The 26,981-nt window shown below is 36.9% G+C and overlaps 2 protein-coding genes across 2 annotated transcripts; one reads left to right on the top strand and one right to left on the bottom strand.

The window, feature by feature from the left end:
• Positions 1-331: 331 nt before the first annotated feature.
• On the bottom strand, positions 332-2,678 carry LOC132141713 (uncharacterized). The gene is made up of 5 exons (XM_059551376.1): positions 2,438-2,678; positions 1,975-2,352; positions 1,017-1,086; positions 696-725; positions 332-404 (listed from the first exon to the last, which is right to left on the bottom strand). The coding sequence occupies exons 1-5, from the start codon at positions 2,676-2,678 to the stop codon at positions 332-334; spliced, it is 792 nt and encodes a 263-aa protein (XP_059407359.1).
• A 12,651-nt stretch (positions 2,679-15,329) lies between these two features.
• LOC132142787 (RAC-gamma serine/threonine-protein kinase-like) lies at positions 15,330-26,981 on the top strand. Its single transcript, XM_059552905.1, has 15 exons — positions 15,330-15,601; positions 18,261-18,520; positions 18,647-18,772; positions 19,602-19,713; positions 19,875-20,019; positions 20,103-20,234; positions 20,313-20,378; positions 20,500-20,568; positions 21,592-21,714; positions 21,817-21,945; positions 22,392-22,490; positions 22,914-23,029; positions 23,139-23,226; positions 23,893-23,995; positions 24,224-26,981. The coding sequence occupies exons 2-15, from the start codon at positions 18,475-18,477 to the stop codon at positions 24,307-24,309; spliced, it is 1,440 nt and encodes a 479-aa protein (XP_059408888.1). The 5' UTR covers positions 15,330-15,601; positions 18,261-18,474; the 3' UTR covers positions 24,310-26,981.

Below are 26,981 nucleotides of genomic sequence, written 5' to 3'. Positions count from 1 at the left end.
CTTGAATGGCTATCGATGGAGAAAGATGCTCTTAACAGACAGATGGTGTACTAGCCGAGGTTAACTGGACCATGCAAACCAGCTAAATCCTGACTTCTTGGATGGAAAAAAACATTTGCTTTGTGATAGCTAGACACAGACGAACATGCTTCTACCTTTCAATCATGCAAACACTGATTTGTTGATTTTGTATTGTAAAGACAGACTTAGACAAGTGTATTTTTTATATTTTTTATTTGCATTCTGAGGTATGCATGTATGAGATACATGCAGCTTTACAGTGGCTATTTTGAGACCATTTTTCAAATTTGCTGAAGAAACACTGAATGTTTTAGGGACACCCAGCGAAGTACTGCGCAGGATTGACGTTGCGGCACTCGATCAAAGAAAGAATAAACTGTTGCCTGTAAGACATAATGTGAAAAAACAAGGGTTACATCTCGCAAAGCGTATTGCTGCAATTATAAATATATTGCTAATATTGATGTAAATATATTTACTAAAAATTTTTCAATAAGTTTTAGTTACTTCTGTTTTCATTTTTTTTTTATAATGTCCAAAATATATATTGTATATTTTTTACTTTGAAAAATATTTCTTAAGCCTAATAAGCTTTCGGGTATTGAATAAAATCAAAATATAATTCTAATTAGTATTTCTCTTGACTCATGCCATCTTTTAATTGTTTGACTTACTTGGGCGGAGAAGCGAAGGCTGAAACAGTGCTGGAGGAAACAGGAACATGAATATTACAATTTATGTATGTGGTTGACTGATATTGGTTAGTTATGAGGAAAATACATTTGCTTTTAGTAATATTTTGAATGTTTTACAATGAAGACTTTTGGCCATTTACAATTACAATGTATTCATTTTGCATTGCAGTTTCGTAATAACAGTGGTCATTGGGAATGCTCCAAATCTTATCTGACCTCAACAGAGTCATGCAAATGAGCGGGGACAGAATGTGGTGACTACCAATGGGAGCGTAGATGGGGATCATGTGGACAACTTACCCAATCCTTGCGCTGTCCAGCAGGGTCTTAAGGCATGCGATGTCATCCCTGATGTCATTATCAATCAAAGCTTTGGAAGAGAATTACATGACAATAACTGTAGTTAGTAACATAATCCATTACATTACATATTGCAGATAATCAGAATACTTTTGGATTGCTTTTGACCTAACTCGTTTATCACATTGATTTAAATAGGATAATCTTGTGCCATATTATTATAATTTAAGACATTTGTTGTTATTAAAAACATAAAGTGAATTAATGCATTAGTACATTATATACTGTATGTGACCCTGGAGCACAAAATCTTAAATTGCATGGGTATATTTGTAGCAATAGCCCCAAAAAAGTGGGGGTCAAAATTATCTATTTTTCTTTTATGCCAAAAATCATTAGAATATTAATAAAGATCATGTTCCAATAAGTTTGTATTTTGCATTGCTAAGGATTTCATTTGCACAACTTTAAAAGCTATTTTCTCAGTATTTCGATTTTTTTGCACAAATAGTTGTATCTCGGCCAAATAATATTGTCTGATCCTAATAAACCATACATCAATGGAAAGATTATTCATTCAGCTTTTGAGATGTACACATTTATTCAGATGTATACATCTCAATTTCGTAAAATGTACACTTAATGCTGATTTAGTACTCCAGGGTCACATATTACGTCCAGGTTTCCCAAACTGATATTCATGAAGGATCTACAGGGGGTTTGAGAGTTTAATGAAAAGCCAGTAATTATTTATTACCCAACACTGTATTTAACTATTTTTTGTGGTGGCTAATTTGTATGAATTTATACAATTGCATTTGTATAGTCTGCCTACAGTTAGGTTTAGGGGTGAAGCATTATATATATTTATAGGAAATCACCACCTTTAACTTAATTACGTTTTCTCATGAGATTGTTCAATCTTATTATCACTTTTTTAACCAGTCACATGACTCACCGCTGCATTTCATTTTGCAAATGTTTAAACTCTGGCCAGATCCGGAATCGCAGGCCACGCGGTTGCTCAGCTGGAAGATTCCCAACAGTTTTGTGGTGAGACGAGGCCTTTCTCTGGAATTCTCCTCGGAACTCTCGGAACTCTCGGAACTGTCAACAGGCAATCTAGATGGGCGCCTGAGTTGTGCCACAACGTGGGATCTCTTTCCCCTTGGTCTTCCACCCGGACGACCAGGTCTTCCTCCTGGTCTTTCATTGGGTCGTTGTGGTGGTCTCACTGGGGGTCTCACTGGGGGTCTCACTTGAGGTCTGGAGTCCTCTTGGATGGTGGTGACCAGGCCGGTGTTGAACTTCGACACACGCTCCACAGCACAAACGACTGAAAGAAAGACAGAAGAACTCTTGGCTTACATGTGTACCATTACTAGTTGTCAACTGACTGAGTGTACCCTTGCAACACTTACTTTGGGCGATCAGGGTCAAATTTGCAGTATTTCCAGGCATACTTAAAGTCACATTTCTGGCCACATCTGCAGTCACATCTACAGGCACATTTGTAGTCACATTTCCAGGCCTATTAGTGACAGCTCCAGGCACATTTCCTCCCAGACCAGCCACGAGTTGGGACTTCAGCTCACATTTACTGAGAATTCGTCCCTCACTTGCACAGGACACCAGAAGAACCAGAGCCAACACGGCCAACATCTTCCCGTTCATCTCTCTCTGGAGATTAAACACAGAGCAATGGAGAAATTCAAATTAAACAATCCTAATCTGCTAATCTTAATGATTAATCTCCTAATCATTACTCTTGCATATTTTGTTGCAGTTATAAAATAATGCATTCGAATTTTTAGCCTAGCAGACAAATGAGCAGTATTGGTAAAGTATTTTATTCTAAGAAGTTCAAAAGTGATTTTACCAGAGACGCTTTGACTGTTGTACGTAGATGCAGGTCTAGACGTCAGTCTTGCTTTGGGCTAGTGTTTGTTTCCGCTGTTCGATGCATGCTGAATGGACGAGCATGGGGATTTTTATACTAAATTTAATGTGATGACCTCACCAAGTCAAACACACTAAACCTGCTGAAGAACTGCCACATGATTCAGATTTTAAAGACAAATTGCATTATGATTTGGAAACAGCTCCTTATCCGGTGTGTGTGATGTGATGTAAGGTCACTGAGACGCTCAGGTGGAGGTGAGTCAGGTTTTGCTTCGTCACTTTTTCCTCTCAGCATTCCAGCTGTTATTAAACGGTGATCTGTTGTGTGCAAAGTTCCTGCTGGATGATCCTGACTTTAAAAAATTAAAGATACTTAACATATAGGTTAAGTAACAATGCAAAAAAGCAGAATAATAGAATAATATATATATATAGAAAAATATATATAACATGTATGCTGTACACTATTTATTTATTTTACATGAGCAATTGCCTTTTAAATTGAATGGAATATTTAGTGTGATTAACTCACAATTGAGTCCACTTTATTTATAAGTTATTTTGATGTTGCTTAATGAGATACTTTAATATTATATGAAAACCCATATGGCAAAACAAATTTGTAAAACATGTGAAAAATGGCCAATTATTTTGGTAACATTAACATTGATGGGAAAAAAGATTTATTTATTTTTTACAGTAAAATAATGCAGCCTTGGTGAACAGAAGAAACTTCTTTCAACAGCAAAATTCTTAATTATTCTAAACTTCAGAGTGGTAGAGAAAATACTGATAAATATGTGATTAAAAAACACTTGAAAATAAATGATTTTACACCCTTAAATATGGTGTCAGAAAGACAAATCATAAATTATTTTTTTTAAATGTATGCATTGAAATATACTGTACTGGTGAATAGAAAAAGGGAAGAACAGACTCTATGTTGCATGTATTGTGGCTGGACTGTATAGCACACCTGTGGTTGGATTCCTATTATGTAATGTTAGCCAGACAGTCAAACAGTTTCGGGAGTAATTTATAAAATCTTAAGAGCTGTTTTGTCTAATGTATTTAAAGGAGAGACACTATTCATCTAAATGATACTATGATGCATTTCTATGATAAGACTGTCAATCATTATTCTGTAAAATACATGTTCTTTCAAATATGCAGATGCACAAAAAAATATTATTGAATTGAAAATTATTTTAAACTGTGTGCATGGCTCCAAAATATAATTAGACACATCAACATATTAGAACCATTATATCAAACCAAATCACTTTCAAATTTCTGTTAGTTTTAACAGATTGAAGTCATTTTTTGTGAATGCAGAAGTTAATCATATGAGCATGTTTCACAAAGTCTAATGACAGAAAATGTCCAAGATTTTGAACAGTATATTATTGTTTTACACTGTAAAATCGAACTACCTTTTTTTAATCGGAGTGTATGTGCTTTTTATTTTTTTAAGAAAAAATACTAGAAAGTTACTATTATAGTTGTATTCATATTTTATTAGTTTTCTTTTTAATTTTAGGTAATGTTTTATTAATTTTGTTGTGTTTTTGTAATTCTGGTAGTTTTTTTTTATTCATCTTTATTTTACTTTTAGTTTTTTCAAGCCAACAAAAAATATGAGAAATGTTGCTTTTGCGATTAGCTGAAATAGAAAAATAATACGTTTAGCCTTTTTAATATTTATTTCAGTTTTATTATTATTATTATTATTATTATTATTATTATATTAGTTTTAGTTAACTATAATAACCCTGTATAAACCCTAACTGAAATAAGAAATAATACTGAAAAAGATGCTTATGTTTCTGGTTTGTCATAGACATTTAGACATTTAGACAAGTGTCCAAACACATTTTTACGTTCGATTGGATCTGTTATTTTTTTGGCCTAATTATTTGATAAATAAATACACTTTTATTTATTTCGGTTCATTATCCCACACACTCATACAGTGCACCATGACGAATCTGGTGAAAGAACAAAATGAACAGTTCAAGGGCAGGTGGAGATTACTGCTCACTTGTTAGTAACTCACTTATTTGATCATCTAATGAATTGGATTGGGATATTTAAATATTTACATAGCTACTGCATTTAACTGATGTATAAGGCTATTCTAATCATGTACTTTGAGGTAAATCTAAACCAACACAACTGCACAGATCAGTCAGCTTAACGTAATCACCCAAATCTTTACAAAACAATTCACATAAAACTCACAGACATTAGTACTTGAGGTTTCACACGAAAGTGCATGAAATATAAGTGTGGCTTTTTTAAATGCATGTTTTACATGATCGATCTGTGTTGATTACATGTCAAGAATGTTCTTTTCCTCAACTGAAAGGTTTTGATTGCATTTTTGATAGGAGCTTCATCTCATCTCTGCTGCTGTGGCTCTGGATGTAAACTTAGAAAAAGATAACGAAAATACGCACAAAATATTACCAAAAATGGTCTGCTTTTGGCATTTCATCCCCTCTGAGCTGCTAAAATCTGTGATTTTGCGCGCATGTACATTTCAGTGTCTGGAAACAATCAATTTGTAAAAGTATTTAACACTTAACATAAAAATATCACCAGCAGGATGTTTTACTAAATACATTATTTGTTTCTGTGAGACGCAAATGGAGAGTTTCCCACAAAACTGCATGTCTACAGGTCATCAAGCTCTTAAAGGTCCCCTTCTTCGTGATCCCATGTTTTAAACTTTAGTTAGTGTGTAATGTTGTTGTTAGAGTATAAATAATATCTGTAAAATTCTAAAGCTCAAAGTTCAATGCCAAGCGAGATATTTTATTTAACAGAATTCGCTTACAACGAACGACCCGTTTGGACTACATCCCTCTAGTTCCTGCAGTAATGACGTCACTAAAACCGTTTTTTGACTAACCTCCGCCCACATGAATACACAAAAAACGGGGCGTGGTCTTGTTGCGCTCCGACGGAGAAGATTTCTGTTTGTCGCCATGTCGTCGAAACGCTGTTATTTTCATCTCGGAGTCCAATCATCTTTGTTTGGGCTTCCCAGGGTTTGCTGTACTTGGAGATTAATGATTACAATTTATGTTTAACTCGGTTCCCGAAAATTATAATCCACATGTAAAACTAGGTGCAGCACATTTTGCTGAGGACAGCTTCCTCAATCTCAATCAGTTTAATGCCGGATTCGCACAAAGATTATTCCTGAAAGATGGAGCAGTTCCCTCTTTGTCTGGAGAAGGCGTTGTTTATGGACCACAACCGGTAAGTGTATTCTATTATTTAAGTTGGTGCGTTTTACAGTTTCTGTAACTTATTACACAAAGGGCAATGCTGTTTAGCTTTGTTAACTAGATGTTAGGGCTGTGCAAAAAAACGAATGCGATTTTCATGTGCATCTCGTCAGTAAAAACGCTCCTGTGATTATAACATAGACAGTAAAAAAAATGGACACAGCGACCCCATTGGATTCAATGGAGACAAATGAAGTCAATTAGAAGCAAGCACTTCCTGGGGGTCGAGCGTACTGCACAGACTCAAACTGAGCTTGATGACGTAGATGTCACGTGAGCAACATGTAAGTCTTCTAATCGCTGTGCCAAGAGAAATCTGAATCAACCACCGAATCTTCCAGAGAAGGCGAGCATGAACAGGAGTAAATTTTGGTAAGTATTCTGATTAATTATCTCCCTTGACTTCATGCCTCCACGTCCCCTCGATAGCCTCATAGACAGTTAAAGATTGCCTGCGAGCTTCTCCTCCTGTACATACGGTAATTTCTCTACTGTGCGACAGAGAGTCGCTGGTTATGACGCAATCGTTAGCCTATTTTTTACAAATACTGCTTCTACGGGACCATAACGTAAGATACAAGGTAATGGAGCCTTTTATACATTTTTGTGTTTCTTTAGAAATAAATAATGGACAAATGGAGTATTTAAACACCTCAGATGTAAAGTTATTCGCTGTCAAAGTGACGCCAAAATGAATGGGAGTCAATGGAATGCTAACAGCAGGTGGGGGTCCGCTAGCCAATGGCAGCACCAAGGGGTGCTTCAAAAAAATATGAAACCCTGCCCCCCTGGATTATAAGTACATCTCCAGCACATGCTCCTGCCCACTTGCTTCTCAAAACTACTCCAAAACTAGCCCAATCACGTTTCCAGGAGGGCAGCGTGCGCTAAGCTGGTGTCGAATCACAACACAGGAACCGCTGGCCCAATCAGAACTTGTTACGTATTTCTGAAGGAGGGACTATATAGAACAAGGAAGTCATCAGCCCGTTTTTATGACAGTCAAAACAGTGGCTGCATCCAAAAACTTAGTTAGGTGACTTGCTGCCTTGCTGTCTAATCAGGCAATGACTTTGCAGGCAGCGTTTTTGCCCGAAGGCACCTCATGAAACGGATTTCAGACAGGCTTCTGAGGCGGAGTAATGGTTTAATGATCTACAGCAAAATAGAAAGAGCCTTGGTGATAACTAAGTGGATATTTCATTACTGCAATATTAATTTCTTGCTAGAAATTGGATAAAAATGGGAAAACATTGTTCAGAAACCTACATTTACACACAAACTGACCACCGACCGCAACTTTCAGACGCCATCTTTATTTTTTGGCTTAACTGTCACAGAATGGAACGCACGGGATTGTGGGATATCAAAGGCAGCGAAGGATACATCTATGCTGCCTTCAAAAACCGGCCAGATGAAGGCATCTCAGGAGACAGGAAATGAAGCTGACATTGATTTCGGACGTGCCTTGATGCCTTCCTACCTTGGAATGTGACCTCCGAAGGCAGCATTTTTCACGCAAAACATGAACACGTTATATTGCACACTGTAAACACAATCAAAGCTTCAAAAAAGCGCGAAAAACGGGACCTTTAAATAGACAAAGCACCATAAAAATTACAAGAAAATGACTCGTTATTCATTCTCAAATCAAGTAATTCAAACAATTACATGGCTTTCAAATCAGTGTTATTTTAGTAGCATTGATACACTACCTATTAGTATTTTGAAAAAAAAATTATTTGTACATTAGTTATTTTGGTCATAGGTTTTTTTTTTTTTTTTTAAGTTTTTGTAATTTTTGTTTGTTTAAATGTCTGTAATTTTATTCATTTTTATCCCGCTTTTAGTTATTTTAGTGTAGTGACATGAAGTTAAACTAAATGACAGTTTCCGCAACTAGCTGCAATATAAAATAATTATATTTCTTTTCAGTTAACTTTTCATTAAACGTATATATATATATATATATATATATATATATATATATATATATAGTTATACATATATATAACATATGTATATGTATATATATAGTTTTTGTCTACACTGCAAAAAAATAAAATTGTATGAATTGTCCAGATAACTCAGACTCTCAACTAAGCTGAAAGTTGAGTGAACTAGTATACCTGTTTTTTAAACTTTAAAATGCTTGTTGAAACAACTGCATCACACAGAAAAAAAAATTAAGACAAGAGAACATTTTTAAGGTAGCTGGGTAACAATTTGTTTATTACAGTGTATGATTATCCTGTCAAATTGCTGACATACATAACTATAAGGTTTTACTAATAAAAATCTGTACATCTGAAATAAAATCATGTTCCAGTTCCATTTAAGGAACACGTTTAGATTCAACACACACACACACACACACATACATTCACTGTGTTTCTCCACGTACAGATCAAGAACATCCCAGTGTGTGAAGGACAACTCTACAGTTGCTCAAGTCGTGTTTACATATGTAACCTTTGGATATGCAAAACACACTTTTGTAAGGCGTCAGGGAAATAATTAATGAAGAAATAAGCCTTCCAACAACACCATTCCTGATTATCCAGGGCAGGAGACTGAGTTTCAGAGCTTAAGAGACAGGATCTTTTGTAAGAACGGAAGGTGAGTGTTGCCAAACATGAAGGCAAGGGCTTTCATCTTAATCTTCTGTTTCTGACTCTGAATGAAAGACTTTAAAGCATTCCTCTACAAACACAGAAAGGGTTTTATGTATTGAAGTCGCTGAAGCCAGGTAAACCGAGTGAGACATCAGACCTGTAGACTGTCGGATCAGTGTGTTTGATGTGTGTGCTTCTCTGTGAAGAGTCAGCAGATCAAAGTTTCTTCTCTGGTATTTCTTTACGGCTCTAACGTTGCATGTCTGGAGTCTTCAGCATCGATCTGAAGAGAAATCAGAAATCCATTGAAATTGGTGTCATCCGGCTAAATTAATAAATTAACATGCTGCAGAAGTTATGATATGATCATTGTAGTGATGACATCTTTGTGTAGGTCAGCACATCCCTTAAGAAAATTAACCATGGTTATAATTAATCCATGGCTTTTTTGCATATTGATTACCATTTGTACAACCACAGTTTTACTACAAATACCATGGTTAAACTGTGGTTAATTTGTGGTTACAGTAACCAGGTTTGTTTGGTTTTATTTATAGTAAGACCATGGTTAATTTTCGTAACGTATATGTTAGTATCACTAACTCTAGATTTAATCCTTTCACATTAAATTTATGTTAATGGTGTTGAAATTATGCAGCCAAGTGATGATATCTCAGATCATTATTTAGTTTTGTCTAAACTTCATATAGGTAAAACTAAATTTTACTTCTTGTTACAAGTATTGTAGAACCATCACTTTTACCACAAAAGACTGCTTTGTAAGTAATCTTCCTGATGTATCTGAATTCCTTAGCATATCCAAAACCTCAGAACAACTTGATGATGTAACAGAAACTATGTATCATAGTAGTGAGACTGCTCTCCTTAGAGTTACAAATGATCTGCTCTTATCATCTGATTGTGGTTGTATCTCTCTATTAGTGCTATTGAATCTTAGTGCTGCATTCGACACTATTGACCACAACATTCTTTTGCATAGACTTGAACACTTTGTTGGCATTAATGGATGTACATTAGCATCGTATTTATATGAACGCCATCAATTCGTAGCAGTGAATGAAGAGGTATTATATCAATCACAAGTGCAGTATGGAGTACCTTAAGGCTCAGTACTAGGGCCGCTACTCTTCATGATTTACATGTTACCCTTGGGAGATATCATCAGGAAACACGGTGTTAGCTTTCACTGTTATGCTGATGATACTCAGCTCTATATTTCTTCACGGCCCGGTGAAACACACCAATTTGAAAAACTAATGGATTGCATAGTCGATATAAAAAACTGGATGACGAGTCATTTCTTACTGCTAAATTCTGAAAAAACAGAGGTGTTAATTATAGGACCTAAAAACTCCGCTTGTAATAACCTAGAACACTGTCTAAGACTTGATGGTTGCTCTGTCAATTCTTCGTCATCAGTTAGGAACCTACAGTAGGTGTGCTACTTGATCGCAATCTTTCCTTAAAAAGCCACGTTTCTAGCATTTGTAAAACGGCATTTTTCCATCTCAAAAATATATCTAAATTACGGCCTATGCTCTCAATGTCAAATGCAGAAATGTTAATCCATGCATTTATGACCTCAAGGTTAGATTATTGTAATGCTTTATTGGGTGGTTGTTCTGCACGCTTAGTAAACAAACTACAGCTAGTCCAAAATGCAGCAGCAAGAGTTCTTACTAGAACCAGGAAGTATGACCATATTAGCCCGGTCCTGTCAACACTGCACTGGCTCCCTATCAAACATCGTATAGATTTTAAAATATTGCTTATTACTTATAAAGCCCTGAATGGTTTAGCACCTCAGTATTTGAATGAGCTCCTTTTACATTATAATCCTCTACGTCCGCAACGTTCTCAAAACTCAGGCAATTTGATAATACCTAGAATATCGAAATCAACTGCGGGCGGCAGATCCTTTTCCTATTTGGCGCCCAAACTCTGGAATTACCTACCTAACATTGTTTGGGAGTCAGACACACTCTTGCAGTTTAAATCTAGATTAAAGACCCATCTCTTTAAACTGTCATACACATAGCACATTAATACGCTTTTATAGGATTTTTAGGCTACATTAATTAGGTGAACAGGGACCGGGAACACTTCCCATAACACCCTAGGTACTTGCTACATCATTAGAAGAATGGCATCTACGCTAATATTTGTCTGTTTCTCTCTTGTTCCGAGGTCACCGTAGCCACCAGATCCAGTCTGTGTCCAGATCAGAGGGTCACTGCAGTCACCCGGATCCAGTACGTATCCAGACCAGATGCTGGATCAGCACCTAGAAAGGACCTCTACATCCCTGAAAGACAGCGGAGACCAGGACAACTAGAGCCCCAGATACAGATTCCCTGTAAAGACCTTGTCTCAGAGGAGCACCAGGACAAGACCACAGGAAACAGATGATTCTTCTGCACAATCTGACTTTGCTGCAGCCTGGAATTGAACTACTGGTTTCGTCTGGTCAGAGGAGAACTGGCCCCCCAACTGAGCCTGGTTTCTCCCAAGGTTTTTTTCTCCATTCTGTCACCGATGGAGTTTTGGTTCCTTGCCGCTGTCGCCTCTGGCTTGCTTAGTTGGGGTCACTTCATCTACAGGGATATCATTGACTTGATAGCAAATGATTGCACAGATACTATTTAAACTTAACTGAGATGATGAAATCACTGAATTGAATGATGAACTGCCTTCAACTGTCATTTTTGATGCAATCCTTTTTGTTTAAAGCGCTATATAAATAAAGGTGACTTGACTTGACCTGGTTCCTTCGACAAAAACTCAATAGGATTTTTCCATTTCTTTAAAATTATTGCAGAAAATAAGCTCTGTGGCGAACAAAAGTTTATGAATCTTACACTTTTGTTGTTCATTATCAACTTTTATGAATTTTGAAGCCTAAATACAAATGTCAGAAGTAAAAAGCTAAATAATCGACACCACGTTTGCAATGCTTAAATAAATCGTTCAGTCTTTATTGAAAATCACTTTTTTGAAAGTTCTTTAGAACAGTGAATAAACACAATGAGGTGAACGTGACTAGTAAGTAGTACACAAGTTAACCTGTTCGATGTGATGACTTTTTAATGTCCCCAACAACCGCTGTTGTCCCTCTTAACCATCTGATAGCAGCTGCCTTTTTAAATGTTGTAGAATAAAACACGATTTGTGTTCCCCACAGACATTATTTCATGCATTTAGCCATAAACACATAGAAAAAAAACATGATGGACCCGGAAGAGCTAAAAGGTTGTTTTTAGGTTTTAGCCTTCAAAAAATACATCATCCTTGCAGCATTTCTAAAGCACTGGTGATTTAATGTGTGTTACATGTGGCCTAAAGTGACCCCTGGTGGTCGTGGAGTGAACTGCAGTGTATTGCTGGCAGTATCAGAGCTTTACTGACAACTAAAACTAGTGTGAATCTGTCAGATTATACATAAACACATTTTCTCAGCTAGTTCGAGAAAATGCAAACATTTTGATTCATCTATTTGTACCAGTAGGCTTAAGTAAATGCGTCTGTCTGTCTCAGATGTCCAGAAGTGAGCTGATGGTATAAACTCTTGCGATCTGACAGGGATACAGTCCCAAAACATCTCTGCCATGCCTATGAGCACTGGGGAAACTAACTATTCAACATCCACATCCAGAACTGAATGTTTATTTTGAGATGTTAGGGGTCAAAACTCAAAAACCGTTAGACTTACATGTGTGTTGGATGTTTTTTTGTGTGTGTGTCTTGACTTTCCTTAAACTCGTGTAACCTCAGAGCAACTCCTGACCCTGCCATCCTGCACTGAAACCCTGACATAATAACACAATTCAAACCCGGTTTTGGTTAAGTCTAACATGCTCATTAATATCAATTAATATAATAAGGAGCCAGTGAATGCAATGAACAAGTCTAAGCCGGTTTACCTGTCAATCAATCTGATTTAGAACCAGGATGATTGACAAGCAAACCAGTTTAGGCTGGCTTGAACCATTGTTTTATTTTTTTAACAGGGTAACATTGAAGTAAAATGGTGATCAATACTGTTATGCATCGTCAGAAATAGATTTTTGAATGGATCTGCATGAATTGTAGCTATAGTTTAATATTCGCTCTGTGATCCTCGTTCTACTGCGGCTCCTTGTGTCTTGTTGTTTTTGTCAAGTCACAACCAAATCACACATTTAAATGCAAATTCCTCATCTGAAAACAAATTGAAACCTGCTTTGAAAGACAAACACAAGTCATGTCACCTGCTTGTTTTCAGTCAGCGTGCTGAAGCATTTGAACGGCTGAAAATCAGTGTCCTCGTGAGAGCCGTGGAGAGACACTGATACTGACTTGTGCAGTATCACATCAATCAGTATTGTTTGTATTTTGGGTTCATTGTTATAGTCCTCTCGAAAATCCCCATTTAAATCTAGAAGCTCTAGTCTATAAGATCTGGTCTGAAAGCAAATAAATGCAACAGCTAAAAACATATTAAGAGAAACACTTATATACTTAATGTCTGCAAAATGAATTCTGTGATAGTAAGTTTGCATATACTTGTCTTTTATATATAATTTGTTTTGCAAGTGCAATTGCTAATACCTGCAAATAAAACAATGTGTTTTTTTTTAATAACCTTTATCAATATATTGTAAAATCCATACATTCATTGTAACAGAACTTATAGATCCATGATTGTGAATCTGAAATGAAAGTGTCCTGAAACTCAGAGTGGGAGTCTTGTGGATCTTATATTTTGGCAGACCAGATAAACATGGATCTGGTTTTCACCACACACTGCCTTGGTCTAGATTTAAAAACTCTGTTTAAAAAAAAAGTATTTATTTATTATATTATCATTATTTTTCAGTGTACTAAAGGTGATTATTAACTTATTCATGATTAATTTACATTAATCTGTATAGTATCTTTTCATGACCCCGCTTTTTTCACCTCTTATATTGTTTTTATTTTATTTTATAATAAATAAAGTAATTGTAATAATTGAATTTTTAATCATATATATATATATATATATATATATATATATATATATATATAATTTATTTTATATTTATTTATTTGAATGTAAATTTGTAGACAAATAATAATAATGTGGAGTAATTTTAATAATAATTTATTTACATTTATTTATTTTAAATTTGAATGTAAACCTGTAGAAGTAGTAGTAATAATAATAATAATAATAATAATAATGATAAAGTTTCTGTTTTGGAAAGCAGGCTTCAACTTTCTGATTATTATTATTTTTATTTTATTTTTATTTTATTTTTTTATTATGGGGCTTCAGTTTTATGTGTTGAACACTAGAGGGAGACATCCTGCACATTTATATGTGAAGTCCTCATAAACTATGCACTCCACGTGCAGTCCAATCAAAAGATGCATGTAATGAGTTTATGAAAATTATTCCTCAGGTTTGTAAATTATTATTGGTGACTGATTATTGGTGGTTATTCAAAGAGTAGTTTGAGTCTTAGTATTATTATTCTTTAGTGTCCTTTGTTTTGTGTAGAGGTCTGAATTCATTAAACTAGACAAAGAGCCCCAAATCCTTACTCTGTCCCGGGATAGAGGCGGGGAAACGAACAGCAGCTGGTGCATTTATAATTGTCCTCTTCATTTGAGGCATAATAAATTATATCTGATGCTGTATGTGAATACATGAGGTATCTTTTCGGTCGGTGGGAAGTACATAAAGCATTTATCATTCATATGTAGCGAGACAAACAAAGCCAGGCGAGCGACAAAGCCAGGAAGAGGAGGAGGACGGGGGGGCGTCCGGTAAAACGGGTCCCGGTGTGACGTCGAGAGGGTTCCTCCTCCGTCCCACTGGCAGCGGCTGAATGGCTGCGGCTGGAGACGAAATAACGAAGCCTACTATTGCGAAGGTCCAGCTCATTGATATTAATGAGCTCAGGCTGACGTTGCTCGCCAACCTCCCAATGGCAAAGCTTACCTTATGAATATTAACGACCTCAGGCAGACGTTGTTTGGGAAGTTTCAATGGCATTGTTTTTTAAATATTAATAAGTCTAACAGTGATGAACCTTGTGCTCTTTAATATATTTCAATGTTCATGAGTTAGAAACACACACACACACACACACACACACATATATATATATATATAGAGAGAGAGAGAGAGAGAGTTTAATAATTGTTTTATTAGATTGTGTTGTATTTTTCATCTTATATTTATATTATATACCTTTTATATTGCAATATTATTCATATTAAAATGTTTCTTATTACATTTAGTAAATGAACAGTTCTGTTGGTATTGTTTACGCTAAAATTCATACAGTTGTAATAATAAAAAGGTATGTATTCTGGATGCTATTCAGCTCCCCCTGACGTCGTTTGGTAATCTTCCAGTGCGGAAGGTTTATCATATGAATATTAATGAGCTGCCGATGACGTTGCCTGCTGCTCTTCCAATGCCGACGCTCACCTCATGAATATTAAGCAGCAGACCTTCGCCGTAGTGGGATTCGGGCAAACTCAAGTGCTGGAGACGGGGTGCGCCGTCACCGCGCTTTCTGCATCGGGTTACGCCATTCATCCAGGGTCATTCGGTTCACCGGGGTAACGAAAATGATGGCCACATCACGGGCGCGCGCGCCTCCGTGTTCCTCATGACCGACCGGCGGCAGCAGCAGCATCTGCGTGCGGGTTTGGGTTTGTCTCTTTCCGGGCTGGCGTGGAACCGATCGCACCGACCGTCTGGCGGAGCGTCTGCCAGGTACTGTTTGCTCCGTGTTGTTTATCTTTCCTCCATCAGCGAGCAGTATCACGGACGAGGCCGAGCATCCGCGCTGGAGCATCACTGTCCGCCGCCGGGAGCGGATGATGCTCCTCGGCCTTCTCCGTGATGCTGCTGGACGCATCAAGGGCTTCTTTACACATCTATAGTTATTTTGATATAAATCACGGTAATATTCCATTATAAACACATTTGAGCCACATCCTCCGTGATATTATTGATGCGCATCCACCATTTTACGCATTTCGGGCAAACAGAAATCAAGAGCGCGCGCACTTCACACCCTCCAGCCTTAATGCATGTGTGTTTGTATTGTTATCACACAGTCGTGTTATCACACAAACACCCGTTCATGTTCCTAAGCTCGTGTGTTCTTGTTCGTGCGAGCTGTCAGTCCGCTCGGTGTAGTTATTATGTTGGCGATGGATTATATAACAGCAGCTCAAAATGACATAAAGCCGCTGCTTCATTGTGGTATTGTGATTTGTCATGTTATGTGCTGTCACCGTGTGTGTGTGTGTGTGTGTGTGTGTGTGTGTGTGTGTGTGTGTGTGAGATGCCCAACCGTGTCCGCCATTGTATTTGTTGACATTGGTTTGGGAGGCTACTGTTGTTTAGGAATCTCTGTTTTCCTGACAACGGGAATTATGCATCATTTTTATTAGATATGCTCCTGTATAAAGATTGTGTTTTCATTTTCTGAATTTAAAGTCATTTTGATGTTTATTTAATTTTTTTGACTTAAAAGAAAAATGGGGAGACATAAAGAAAAATTAAGTCAAAAGTGTATTTGTGGGGAAAATGGAGGGTAAGCCTTAAAAACATTTTATTAAAATTTTTTGAAAAAATAAGAATATTTATTTAAAAATAGTATTAATATTTAATACAAAACAAAACCTGTTTGGTGTAATCAATGTGCAGAATGCCATTTTGATGTCATGTGACAAGAAAAACAAAAAGAACCGAGCTGCTTTAGACCTTCATCGCTGTCTGTGCCATTAAACATCACATATTGTGTCCTTTTTATGAAAGGGCATGTTTGGTTTAGGAGAAGCAATAAGAAAGCATCTTGATATTTTGACTCAAAAATATTTATGTTTGTAAACAGTATTTATTACCTTGAATTTGTATTACTTCTTCTGAAAACACTGATCAAGTTAGATAGATAGTCTGGGTGCATGGAAACTATACAGATCTCACTTGTTTTTTTCTTGCAGTGTGATGTCATGTATTGTTAATTTAAGAAAGGGAAGTTGTGGGTTATGGAGGACTCATGCATATACAGCAGCAGTCAGATATGTTTAAATATAAAAAGAGTGTGAAATGTCTGTGTTCTCAAATGCACCAGCAGCTTTATTATAGATAAACTGAGCTATAGATCAGAACAGACAGAACTGTGAGGACTGGTCCTAATGTTCTAAGATTCCGGTTCTGATGTTGATTCCTGTGAAGTCAATAAAAAAATTCCAAGGTTGATTTTAAGGTTCCATGTTTGATTCTAAGATGACGGTGACTAATAAGTGATAAATTCAAGATTCGAAGTCTTTTATTGCATGTTTCTTTGGAAGTTCTAAGGTTGTGCAGTGAGATGTTTGATTCTAAGATGATTCTTGACTAAAAGTGAGTTCTAAGTATTGTAAAATAATTAAGATTGCATTAGAATATCCTTTGATTTCTGTATTTAATTCTAATTTCATCAGTCTAAGGTTCAGCAGTTGATTCTGAGATGATTCTAAGATTATGTCTTAGGTTGATTGGAATGTCCTAATCTTCGTTATAGGGCTCTAAGATTGCTTGTTCAATTATAACTGATTTTAAGATTCTGAGATCCCTATGTTGATTTTTAAGGGTCTGAGATTGATTGTAGAAAGCCAAGGTTTATTCGGAGGCTGATTCTGAGATTGATTCTGGGGTTCTAAGTGGGATTTATGGTTGATTTGAAAGGTTCATGTTCAATAAAAAAATGATGCTAAATAAAAGTTCTACGATTTATTTTAAGATGACTGTCAGGTTGATATAAAATGTGTAAAATAGCATGGTTTGTTCAATAGTACGTTTCTCAAGTTGAATCTAAGATCATTTTAATATGAATTCTATTTGAATGTGATTTCTATTTATTGCAAAAAATATATATATCATTTTGAATAGGATTCTAGTGCTGTATGGATTTCATGTTTATTGATCAGTTGTTGCTGAGATGTTTTTAAAATGCATTCTGAGGTTGTGATGTTAATTCATCAAGGGATTCTACAGTGTGTGTTCTGTAAAATTCTACATTGGAAAACGGATTTTGATTCTGTTGATCGTAACATCATTATTGGGTTCTTTGATTGGCTGTAAGATTTCAAGGTCTATCCTGAGATTCATCATTTGATGATGTGCTTCTCGGATGAATTCTAAGGTTCTAAAGCCTCATAATGCTGAAGAAGCAGACAGAAACAAGGCTGTGTTTAGAGTCGAGCATAGCTTCAGCATCCAGCGTGAGAGAGGAAGAGAAGGCCACGGGAAGGGGCGGGAAATGTTTCCCTGCTCCTAACAATGACTTTATTTCTCATGGAAGTGTGTGTGTGGGAGAGGGGGAGAAGCGGAAGAGAATGACCCGTGTGTGTGTTTTCTCTCCTTTGTTGTTTCCTTGCAGGCTGAGTCACCACTGGAGTGTTTGAAGGGTCGTGAGAGAGAGAGAGAGAGAGAGTGAAAGTGAAGGAGGAGGCTGAGACGTTACATCACAACGTGGAAGAGAAAGTGAGAGGAAGAGTGTGAGAGAACTGAGAGCAGAGCGAGGGAACAGGACAGAACCGCCAGCAGGAAGTCGCTCACTGGACTGACCCTTGAACTCTGACCTCGGAGCCAACATGAACGACCAGAACGTAGTGAAAGAGGGATGGGTGCAGAAAAGAGGTGAGAGACAACCGCATTGAAATACTGATGTATTAATGAGTGTGTTTTCGTTTGTTGATTGAGAATATTGCATGTTTCAGTGTTTTTTCTGTGTGCTTGATCGTGTGGGGGTTATTGGTTTTGCAGGTGAATACATTAAGAACTGGAGGCCGCGGTACTTCCTGTTAAAGACAGATGGGTCGTTTATTGGATATAAGGAGAAGCCACAAGATGCCGATCTGGCGTATCCGCTCAACAACTTCTCTGTGGCCAGTGAGTCTCTCTCATTATCAATTGCATCAGATAAATGAAATCAAAACGGTGGAGTTTTATGGCTTTTACACTGGTTTTCAAACCTTTAGGTGCCACGGACCCCAAAACATGAGGATCTGCTTGTGGGGGACAGCTTTCTGGAAAAAACTTTATAACAGAGATATTATTAACTATAACCATAATCAAAACATTTTTGTTACCTAAAATAAAATAAATGTTAACTGAAAAGAAAGAAAAGGCTATAAAACTTAATTATTTCTCATATTTGCATTTAAACATGGTTTTCATTTAATTGAGCTGATATTTTTTATTTATTTATTTATACACAAACACAAACACAAAAAATACTCAAAATAACTCAAATTCATTCATTATATTATTAAAAACAAAAAAATTAGAATAAAAATCTACCTAATATTAATAAAAACTATAATAGTGTCTCAATGTTACTTTTATAACACTGCTTTATAATGACCCATTAATAATCTGAATAAAAATATTATCAAGATGTATAAAATATCATCTGGAAAATATATACATTTATTAAAGTGTGATTTATTGACTTCCATCCAGTGTTAAGAGATGATAATAAAATCGACTGATGTAGATTTGCCCTGCACTTTTATTTGTTTTTAATGTATGATCTCAGTGTGTCATGTTTCTGGTAAACCTCAGATCCATCTGCTGTTCTCCAGATCCATGACTCACTTCATTCAAAGCAAACCGATTCGATTAGAGCGTCACCTGCTGATGTCATCAACATGAGTCTGACTCTGTAATGTGAGATGACGACATCATTATTCCACATAAACCTCTTCTCATTCATCAGAGTGTCAGCTGATGAAGACGGAGAGACCGAAGCCAAACACCTTCATCATCAGGTGTCTGCAGTGGACCACTGTGATCGAGCGCACGTTTCACGTGGACACCCCTGACGAGAGGTCCGACACGTCTAGATAACGTTTCAAATCACCTTTAACTCACACTAATGTTTCAATTTGGATGCTTTTGCAAAGAACTATCTCAGTATGGACACAAATCAGCTGATTAACCGGACTGGCCAATGTATATCTCTATCACAACTGATCACACTTTGTTTCAGGGATGAGTGGGTCGAGGCCATTCAGATGGTGGCAGACAAGCTGGCCAAACAGGAAGAGGAAGGAATCCTGTGTAGCCCCATCTCTCAGATCGAAAACGTCAACGAGGAAGAGATGGACACGTCGACCAGTCATCACAAACGAAAGGTTAGAGCCCGAGCCAGAGAGGGATGGATCGACTTTTTTTAATGTGAAGCGGCTCATTCTAACCTCTCTGTTTTCTTTGACAGACAATGAATGACTTTGACTATCTGAAGCTGCTGGGTAAAGGCACATTTGGGAAGGTGATTCTGGTGCGGGAGAAAGCCAGCGGCACATATTATGCAATGAAGATCCTGAAAAAGGAGGTTATTGTTGCTAAGGTAAGAGAAGTGACTCTCTGAGAACGGACTGAACTGAGAAACAATGGGCTTCAGCTGTGATGAACTTCTCTCTTTCAGGATGAAGTTGCTCACACGCTCACCGAGAGCAGAGTTCTGAAGAACACTAGGCATCCCTTTCTAACTGTGAGTGACCACATAACAGGATGCTTTTATCCACTCCGCAAACCGCTCAAAGAAACGTAATTCTTGTGTTTTTTTCCCCTCAAGATTAAAGATTTTGAATTGTTTGTTCTCTTTTCTGCAGTCACTGAAGTACTCATTTCAGACGAAAGATCGTTTATGTTTTGTTATGGAGTACGTGAATGGAGGAGAGGTAAAATTTGTTTATTTAAAATTTGAAAAGTTTCTTTTGAAGGTGTTTTGACTTTAAACCTTTGAAGCTTCTTTCAAGCATTGTGCAACTTACAAAATTTCTTTCTAGCTTTCACACGTAATTTTATTTAATTTCTTTCACATTTTTGGCGTTTCTTTCAAACTATTCATTCCTAATACTGAACATCTTTCTGAACATTTTCAAACACAAACTCTTTCAAATTTAGAATTTTCGTTCTTCAGAACATTTTCAAATTCATGAAATTTCACTCCAATATTTAAACTTTCTTTTAAAATTACTTATTAAAATTTTCTCTTTTGAACTTTCTAAAATTTCTTCAAAACATTTCCAAACGTACAAAATTTCTTTCCAGCTTTAAAATTCTTTCAAACTACTCTTTCCAAATTTTACATTTCTTTCTGGACATTTACAAATAGAAACTTTGCAGATTTAGAATTTTCTTTCTTTCTTCAGAACATTCTCAAACTCATGAAATTTTGTCCCAGTATTCTAATTTTCTTTTAAAATTACTTATTAAAATGTTCTCTTTTGAACTTTCTTACATTTCTTTGAAATATTTCCAACCTTAGAAAATTTCTTTCCAGCTTTCAAAATTCTTTCACTCTGTCTTTCTAAATGTTAAATTTCTTTCCGGACATTTTTCAAACTTAAAAATTGTAACAACTTTTGATCTTAAAGACTTTTTGAAATTTGTGAAATGTCTTTTTTGACCTTCTAACCCTTTGAACTTTTTTGAAATTTCTCTCTAAACTTTGAACTTTTTCAAATTTCTAATTCCTTTCCAGCTTTCAAACTTGACTCATGTTTTTCTCCCCCAAAGTGTTAATCTTTCTCTTTTTCAAACCTTTTCTTTCCAACTTATGAATTTCCTTTCAAACATTTCCAAACCGTTGAAATTTCCTTGCTTTATTTCAGTGTTTCTTTCTCAGTGTTTGTGGATGTGCTGCTCGGTTTGGATTTCTGAGTTCTGAATATTCCTTACATTTTACACTTTTATTGCAGCTGTTTTTTCATTTGTCGAGAGAGCGTGTATTTTCGGAGGATAGAACCCGCTTCTACGGCGCTGAGATCGTTTCTGCGTTGGATTACTTGCACTCTGCGAAGATTGTTTACCGTGACCTGAAGGTGAACAGAACACTAATATCAACGTTTTCACCCTAGAAACCTCAGTTTTAACATTATCAGCGAACCGTAAGATGTGTGTGTGATTCGTGTGTGTTTGTCCAGCTGGAAAACCTGATGTTGGATAAGGACGGTCACATAAAGATCACTGATTTCGGCCTGTGTAAGGAGGGCATCACAGACACGGCCACCATGAAAACATTCTGCGGGACCCCGGAGTATCTGGCCCCTGAGGTACTGGATCTCTTTACACGCAGCACAGGAAACACACACACTGGGTTAAATTTAATAAAGATGACTGTTTAATCTCCGTCTGTCACAGCCGGAACAGGTTAGCAGGAACAGGCTCACACTTATCTGTGCTTTCTAGCATCCATACAGAAATAGACACAAACAGCAGGCTGTAGACAAGACTGAGCAGCTCCTGGGTAAAAATAGAGCGATCAGACAGTGACCCGCTGGCTGTTTTCAGTGCTATTTAACTCCATTTTAATATTAAGATTAGCATACAGAATGTATAATAAACCATGGTGTTGCATATGAATGCTGATGGCATGATCATAAAAGGCATGCAGGCAACTTTAAATCAGGAATTTGAGAATGACAATACTGGTTATGGATGAGCATAATGTGTTGTTTATGTATGATTGATCTGAGTGTACTGTGATCTCATCGATCAGGTATTGGAGGACAATGATTACGGTAGAGCAGTGGACTGGTGGGGTCTGGGAGTCGTTATGTATGAGATGATGTGTGGACGCTTGCCCTTTTATAATCAGGTATGACTCGCTCGAACACTAGCAACACGCAATAATAAACAACATTTCAGTGAAGATTATTAAATGTTTCTAAAAGCCACTTTTGCTCACTAAAGCTGCATTTGTTTGGTCAAAAATACAGTAAAAACTGTGATATAATGAAATATTAGTACAATTAAAAATGACTGTTTTCTACTTGTGTATATATATTGTAAAATGTAATTTATTCCTGTGCTCAAATTTCAGCATCATTCCTCCAGTTTTCAGTGTCACATGATGCTTCAGAATTCATTCTGATGTGATGCTCAAGAAACATTTCTCAGTGTTGAAAACAGTTGTGATGCTTCATATTTTTTTGGAAACCATGATACATTTTTTTTTTTTTTGTATTCACTGATGCAAGTGAAAATTTATTTGAAAGAGAAATGTATTTTCCGTCTTCAGGACCATGAGAAGCTGTTTGAACTGATTCTGATGGAGGAGATCAAGTTTCCCAGAACCCTCTCTGCAGACGCCAAGTCTTTACTGTCTGGATTACTCATTAAAGACCCCAATAAGAGGTCAGTGTGTGAATGTGTTGCTCATTTTAGCAGGAGAACACCAGGTTAAATCTGTCTGTGTATCATTTAAGACCCGAATGAATATTACTCTGCGCTTTATTCTCTGAAGGCTCGGAGGAGGTCCGGATGATGCGAAGGAAATCATGAGACACAGTTTCTTCACTGCAGTGGACTGGCAGGACGTCTATGACAAAAAGGTACGAGTGCACTTGCAAAGGAAATCTAAGAGGCGAGACATTTGAGAGGGTTCAAAAGCGGAAGCATAACACCATTGTTCAGACGTTTGGGGGTAATTAAAACCTGGCCTTTACAAGTCCATCAGAAAAAAACATTCTGGTAGTGCTTTCCAATAAGAAGCCCTTCAGAAATAGAAAATGCATTTACCAGAACTCAAGGGATCTTATCAAAAATAATCCCAAATGCAAACTAAATCCAACCCTGGATATTTTATATAACTTCGAAAAGACTGTGCGAACCCGCAACCTCATGCCCAAACATGTTATGCATTGGTCATTTAGACTATCATATTATGTTTTCAATAGTGTCTTAATTTACTGCTCAACCAGGGTTGATTGCCCACCATCCGCATCATATTATTGGTTTAAATCACTAAAAATTCAGCATTGCATCATAGGAATAAATGACATTTTACAACATATTCACATAGAAAACAATTATTTTGCATTGTTTTCACAATATTACTGTATTTTTGAGCACATAAATGCAACCTTAGTGAGCAGAAGATATTTTTTTTTCAAAAACAGTGTATTTTTGTTAAAGCAAGTTTTTGTTCGTTCATTCGCACTTGATTTTGTATAATAAGCTGCTTGCTTTCTGGTCCTCTCATCACGTCTCTGGTCCAGCTGGTCCCGCCGTTCATGCCGCAGGTCTCGTCTGAGACGGACACCAGGTATTTCGACGAGGAGTTCACGGCGCAGACCATCACCATCACCCCTCCGGAGAAGTGTGAGTGCGCCGTTTCCCTCCCTCCTTCTCTTTTCCTGTAGACTGGCTGCTCGTGCCAAAGGAAGTGGAAGTACACAATGAAAAAATGCATTGAGTGTATCATTGTGCAATCTGTGCAATTGCTAAGAAATTCCCTTTTCATTAGAGCACGATGGAGAATTCAGTAGTCCGTCTGTGCGTAGCCGTAGCCGTAGCCGTAACGTTTCTCTCTCTCTTCCTCCCCTGCAGACGACGAGGACGGGATGGACTCGGCTGATAGCGAACGGAGACCACATTTCCCACAATTCTCGTATTCGGCCAGCGGGCGGGAGTGATGTCATCAAATAACACCGTTTAAGGAGCCACCCTAGAAAGAGCCCCCTCTCTCTCTGTCTCCTCCGTTTAATTACCGATAGTCATAGCGAGTCGTTTTTTTGTTGCTTTCTGTTCGTTTTTTTATTTTTGTTTTGTGGGACTTAAAAGGGGGTTTGCACAGTTGGGTGAGACTTGAGCTGGTCGACCCACGTAAAAAGTCTTGTACACTTTCAGCTGCTTGTTTACAGATCATGGACAGTGTTTTTTGGGGAATATGATCAGTATTGTTGAAGACCTGGAGCGTTTTTTTTTTTGTTTGTTTGTTTTGTTTTGAACTCATTTAAAAGAGCCGTTGTGGGGAACAAACCAAAAATGTTGCCTTATGTGTGTGGAACTCATCCGACAGACATATAGTTAGACGCAGCAGCTGATCTGTTCCTGTGAGGCTCACTAATTTAATTTTGTTCTTGCATTTTTAACACACACACATCCTCCGTCTGGGGTGTTGAAGAGGTTCATTCCATGTTTGTGTTTTCGGTAAATAATGAAAACAAGAAAATGGGGAAAAATGGACCTGAGTGTTGATATTTTCGTTTCTCTTTTAGATTAATCCTCACGCTCTGATACGAAGGTTTTAGTTCAAATACACAACCATACAACAAACTGTCCTTACTGTAAAAGTCTCTCAGGCAATTCAGAGCACAAGTGTGAATCTCATGAAACCTCCCAAGAACATGCTTGAGTCATATTTCACGGCAAAACCATAAATATTTAGAAATTTTGCATATTTTTAGGATCATTGAGATGTTTTGCATTGCAGCATTATCTTCAAGAGTTTTCTCAGTTCTCTGATGCAACAAAAGTCTCTTTCTCATTACAGAAAAATTTAATGTCATTATTAGTTGTAGTAGTAGTATTTTCATAAACCGTTTATAATAATAATATATCAAATGTTATTTAAATTTATATAACATTCAAATTTGTTTACATTAATCTACTATATTGGTTAACATGAACTAACACAGAAAAACAAATCAACAGCATTTATTAATCTTAGTTCATCTTAATTTTAACATGTACTATTGCATTGTTAAAATTAAAAGTAGTATTTGTTAACATTAGTCAATGCACTGTAACTAACGTGAACAACTATCTTCATGAACACTGATAAAGATTATAAAATGTTATGTAAAAAATTGCTCACTGTCAGTTCATGTTAGTTTATACATTAATGTTAATCTTATTGTGAAATGTGCGGTATATGACTTGGATCATTCAAATAAATATTTAGTATTTTTATTAATTTAATGAACAAATCTGTAATGTCCATCATGAAAATCATGAGCAAATGATGCTCAAGTGCTGCTAAGTAAAACATTCAAATTGATGAATTAGTAATTAGAATTTTTTTCCCCATCATGGAAAACGAAAATTGAATGACATAATTGTCTTAAAAATCATGTCACTGTTCAAAAATCTAAATGGTCCTACTTTTTAAATCTAAAATATAATTTCTTATTTTTGTCCTGCTGATTTTTGTTCTGAAGTATGACCTGCATGTGTTTTTCGTGAGATTCACCCACAAATCCAGCCACCGACGTGGTGAAACCTGCCCAGATATGACTCGAACCGCTTCGTCCTGAACGAGACGGCCCGCTTTAAACCTCCTCCGCTCTCCAAACCCCAGAAGCGTTCAGGACAGACGTGTGAAGGCTCACGATGGGCGGCGTTTCACCTTCACTGTACAGAGCTACAGGTGTGTGTCTCCCTCAGCAGCACAGAGAGAGACCCCTCAACCACTGACCCTCACTTCTCACCTCACAGAGACAAAACCTAATGTTGGACTGTTCCTGAAGATGTAAATACAAACCTCTCGCTCACCTTTTACCCGTATTGTTACATTACCATTATTATTTCTTATTTTTGGGCATAAAGAAGTTATGATCCTGTCTCCATAGCTGTGGAAATCTTATGGACGTGTGATGTCTGCGTTTGGAATCAATACCAAGTCAGATCACAGATTCATTATATGTGCAACTGAGCCATGCAATAGCAGTGTGAATGACCTTTGACCTTTGACCCGTCCTGTCCCGGCCCTCCTGTGTGTGATGTACATATGCAATGCCTTCTGTTTGTTACGCGTCACAGCCTGAGACAAGTTATCGTGTGTGACTAAAGTGAAAAAAGAGACCGAATCATTGGAGGAACGTGTATCATGTGTGTGTTTCCATGGACTTGCTATGGTTTCAATCCCGTCCTGTTTGTACCTGATCCACTGAACGTTTCGGAAGCTGCCGGTTCTTCATAGCGAATGATATGAGTGTGTGAGATTGTTCATTAAACTTTCGGTCATTGTTTTCACGCTGTGATTCATTCGGTCGGCTGATCCTCAGCAGGTTTTCTAATATTGTTCCGATGATTTAATTTTTTTTTTTTTTTTTTTAGTTTGTTTCAGCGTATTTTTGTACTATAGATGTAATTTAGTTGTATTTATTTTCGTATGTTGGGATGAAGGACGCTGTCAGCCGCGTTTATTAAGTGCTCTCTCTCCCTCATTATTTTTTATACCTTTCCTTTAGTCGTTTGCCTGTTTTGTTTTCATACCAAAACATTAGAGCAGGTGCCCTGTAGAGGACTTGCATTGCCATTTGGTAGTATTTATTTTAAGTTATATTAAAATGTTCAAATTTCA

The sequence above is a fragment of the Carassius carassius genome, chromosome 6, assembly GCF_963082965.1.
Source record: "Carassius carassius chromosome 6, fCarCar2.1, whole genome shotgun sequence".
Taxonomy (NCBI): Eukaryota; Metazoa; Chordata; class Actinopteri; order Cypriniformes; family Cyprinidae; genus Carassius; species Carassius carassius.
The sequence above is the reverse complement of the archived record's forward strand: the minus strand, read 5'-3'. Positions and strand labels throughout refer to the sequence as shown.

Coding starts and splice junctions, on each gene's coding strand:
- LOC132142787 (XM_059552905.1), top strand. CDS start 18,475: ATGAACGACCAGAACGTAGTGAAAGAGGGATGGGTGCAGAAAAGAG. Junction 19,714..19,874: donor GTGGACACCCCTGACGAGAG/GTCCGACACGTC, acceptor ACTTTGTTTCAG/GGATGAGTGGGTCGAGGCCA. Junction 23,996..24,223: donor CATCACCCCTCCGGAGAAGT/GTGAGTGCGCCG, acceptor CCTCCCCTGCAG/ACGACGAGGACGGGATGGAC.
- LOC132141713 (XM_059551376.1), bottom strand. CDS start 2,678: ATGTTGGCCGTGTTGGCTCTGGTTCTTCTGGTGTCCTGTGCAAGTGAG. Junction 2,353..2,437: donor TTTGACCCTGATCGCCCAAA/GTAAGTGTTGCA, acceptor TCTTTCTTTCAG/TCGTTTGTGCTGTGGAGCGT. Junction 405..695: donor GCCTTCGCTTCTCCGCCCAA/GTAAGTCAAACA, acceptor TATGTCTTACAG/GCAACAGTTTATTCTTTCTT.